This window comes from Nuphar pumila, unplaced genomic scaffold (assembly GCF_984573655.1).
Source record: "Nuphar pumila unplaced genomic scaffold, dmNupPumi1.hap1.1 HAP1_SCAFFOLD_166, whole genome shotgun sequence".
NCBI lineage: Eukaryota > Viridiplantae > Streptophyta > Magnoliopsida > Nymphaeales > Nymphaeaceae > Nuphar > Nuphar pumila.
In genome coordinates this window covers 29081-32301 of record NW_028323198.1, presented here as the reverse complement: position 1 = coordinate 32301, position 3221 = coordinate 29081, and the positions used below count along the sequence as shown (strand labels likewise).

The 3221-nt window shown below is 56.2% G+C and overlaps 1 protein-coding gene across 1 annotated transcript; it reads left to right on the top strand.

The window, feature by feature from the left end:
• The first annotated feature begins 2562 nt into the window (after nucleotides 1–2562).
• LOC149810936 (uncharacterized) lies at nucleotides 2563–2994 on the top strand. Its single transcript, XM_089994061.1, has one exon. The coding sequence runs from the start codon at nucleotides 2563–2565 to the stop codon at nucleotides 2992–2994; it is 432 nt and encodes a 143-aa protein (XP_089850187.1).
• The last annotated feature ends 227 nt before the right edge of the window (nucleotides 2995–3221 follow it).

Here is a 3221-nt window from a genome sequence, read left to right as displayed (position 1 = left end):
CCCGCAATGAGCTGACTAGTGTGCTGCGTGGATTTACTCGCCGTGCTTGAGCCATTGTTTTTGCTCGTTCTGAATGTGTAATCAACACCGACGACCGACGATGAGTGTGATTTCTGATGTACTTCTTTGCTGCCGCACCCTTGTTCCGCAGATTCATAAAGTGTACTTGTCAAAGAGCGGTGCCGACTTGTCATACATCAGACATCATTCTGTGGACGGCGTACGGGGTGTTGAACGGGAGGACTCCTCTGATTGTCACCGGGGTTGTCACTGCGATCTCTGCTGTCGCAGAAATGGCAAAAGTTGAGTAACACGTTGGAAAACCGGTCGATGATAGCTTGAACATGGCCTCTTTGAGGCTGTGTAAAGAAGACAAATTCCCTGGGTCTCTGACAAGTAGGTGCCATTTTGCCAACAAATATTCTCTTCGGTAATGATAAGATGCTCATATGTCGGAGCTCAAGCCCGCCGAGGCCGCCCGGCGGCTCGGCGTCTCTACCCAGACACTTCGTAATTGGACCCGCGACGGCCGCATGTCCTGCACCCACACAACCGGAGGCAACGCCAGGTACCTCCTCTCTGACGTCCTCGCTTACGACAGAGCGACTGGCGCAAGCCCGCATCGACGTGCCTACATCCACGCCAGAGTGTCAAGCGCCAAGCAAAAGGCTGATCTGCAACGGCAAATCGATTTCCTGCAGAGCAAGTTTCCCGGTCATGCAATCATCTCCGATATCGGCTCAGACGTTAACTTCAGCCGCAGAGGACTTGTCTCCCTTCTGGACAAATGCCTCGCTGGAGGTATCTCGGAAATCGTGGTTGCCCACAGAGATCGCCTCGCACGAATTGGATTCGACCTCCTGGAGCACATCATCACTAGGGCAGGATCAGTTCTCACGGTCACTGAAGATCCTGCTTGCGTCGGATGCTTCCGAGAACTTGGGGATGACCTCATGGCAGTTGTCACCCACTTCGCAGCTAGACATCACGGAAGGAGGAACTACCAAGACCGTCAAGATCCGGTTCCACCCAACGCCGGCTCAAGCTGATCTCTTGCGGAGATGCGCCGGTACTCATCGGTACTTCTGGAACAAGGCGAAAGCCTTCGTCGACGCACAGTACGAGCGATGCAAGGAGGAGACGCTGGCTGAGCTGGAGGAAGACAGGTTCGAGGGCTGTGCCCATCGAGGTGCGGAGCAGAAGTGCATGGCCATGACGGAGAACAAGAAAGGAAAGGCCGTGGCATGCAAGAAAACGCTGGTCGACGCCTCGGCATGCAAGGAACATGTAGGCGCACAAGGGTGTGCCAAGCGCCCGCCAGAGAAGTGTGGGGCGGCCGTGGACACGGATGCAGATGAGGGAAGCACGTCGCGATACTTTTGCGGCCCCCATTCCGGGACAGGGGGTTGGGGTCAAAGCCACGTACGAGGGCACAGTATCTGGTCAGCGATAACCATCAGGGGAGCCGTCATGACATCCGACAAGGACCTCACGGACGAAGAGGCTTGGCAAAAGGATATTCCTTTCGACACCAGGCAGGGCGCTATCCGGAAGTACGTGGCAGCGTTGTCCAGTTTCTTCGAGCGCAGGAAAGCTCACCCGGATACAGAGATGCCTGGGTTCCTGAGCAGAAAGAGCCAGCAAGGCTCCACCTTTGCGGTGAACAAGAAGGCCATGACGATCCAAGACGGAAAGCTCCACGTGTTTCCGTCCCGGATGAAGGGTGCGCTCAGGGTGGCACATAAGGACAAGAAGCGGTTGCGCAAGCACGTTGGGGGCCCGGGCACGGATGCTTGTGACGCTGAGATCGTACGAACGTCTACCGGCAAGTGGTACATCCTCCTCCCGCGCAAGGTGCCCCCGAAGGAGCCTGGACCTATCTGGGGTGCACAAGCCTACGACAGCGTCTTCCTCGACCCTGGTGGCCGCACCTTCCAGACCTTCTACAGCCCTGATGGCGTGGCAGGAAAGTTGGGGGATGATTTCTACAAAGGCCTGCAAATGCAGGCGACGCTGAAGAAGGCCGACAAGCTGGTGGGCAAAGCGTCTACGCTTGCTGGCCAGCCCGGCGAGGGGCGAAAGAGGCGAAGGGTCCTAATCCGGGCACAGACACTGAGAACCAAAGTGCGTGACACGGTGCGTGACCTGCATCGCAAGGCTTGCCATTTCCTGTGCGCCAACTTCAAGCATATCTTCATCCCCAAGTTCGAGGCCCCAAAGATGACCCAAGTAGGCCGGAGAGTTTTAGGCTCGTCAGCGGTGCGCAACCTTACAACGTTTGCACACTCGGAGTTCAGAAACAAGCTGATCGAGTACGGAGCGCGCCGCGCTTGCACCGTGACGCTGGTGTCCGAAGCATACACCACGAGGACTTGCACGTCATGTGGGACGCTCATGGACGTGGGGGCAAGGAAAGTTGTATCGTGCGACCATTGCGGCTGCAGCTTGGACCGAGACATGGCTGGATCGAGGAACGTGTTCCTGAGGCTAGCAAGCATGGTTTGAGGTGCTCAAACCAAGAGGATTCGGATGTAGGTCACATCCGCGGCCGTCGAGGCAAAAATGTGCTGTTGGGAAACCGCGGCATGCCACCTAGCCCGAAATGGCAAAAGTGGTGATCTGACGGCACGAGTAGCGACACACTCAGGAAAGGACGAAACTCTGCAGGAGATGCTGCAGGTGGTTCGATACAAGGAAGGCGGGTTCTTTGCCCCTCACTTTGACGCTTGTGCCGGCGAGCTCGGCAAGCGTATGAACGGTGCGAGGGGTCCGAGGTTGTACACTTACTTGGTGTACTTGAATGACGGATTTGAGGGAGGTGAAACCCACTTTCCCACCATCTCTCAGACAGTTACTCCCAAGAAAGGGTCGTTGCTTCTGTTCACCAATGTGGACGGCAACGGCGAGATTCTGAGCGACATGCTGCATGGTGGCAACCCGGTGCTTGCAGGGACGAAGTGGATCTGCAACATATGGGTCCATGCAGGGGTGTAAAGCAATGAAAGTGATAAGAAAAACAAGATAGATGTTCGGCTTCCTAATTGCACTTCTCTCGCTCTCCGGCGCTTTCGCTTGCAACCCATCCAATCTGATAGCCGATGGCTGCAAGCTAGAGGCGGGGGCCGGATTTTGGGGTCCATTACAAGCTCTCAAACTCCAGCATTGGCTTTGCCGTTCGAGCTTCCACGATGGGTTACGTCGCTGTCTCTTTCACCGCCGGG

Excerpts from the sequence above, each read along its gene's own strand:
- LOC149810936 (XM_089994061.1), top strand. The coding sequence starts at position 2,563 with ATGTGCTGTTGGGAAACCGCGGCATGCCACCTAGCCCGAAATGGCAAA.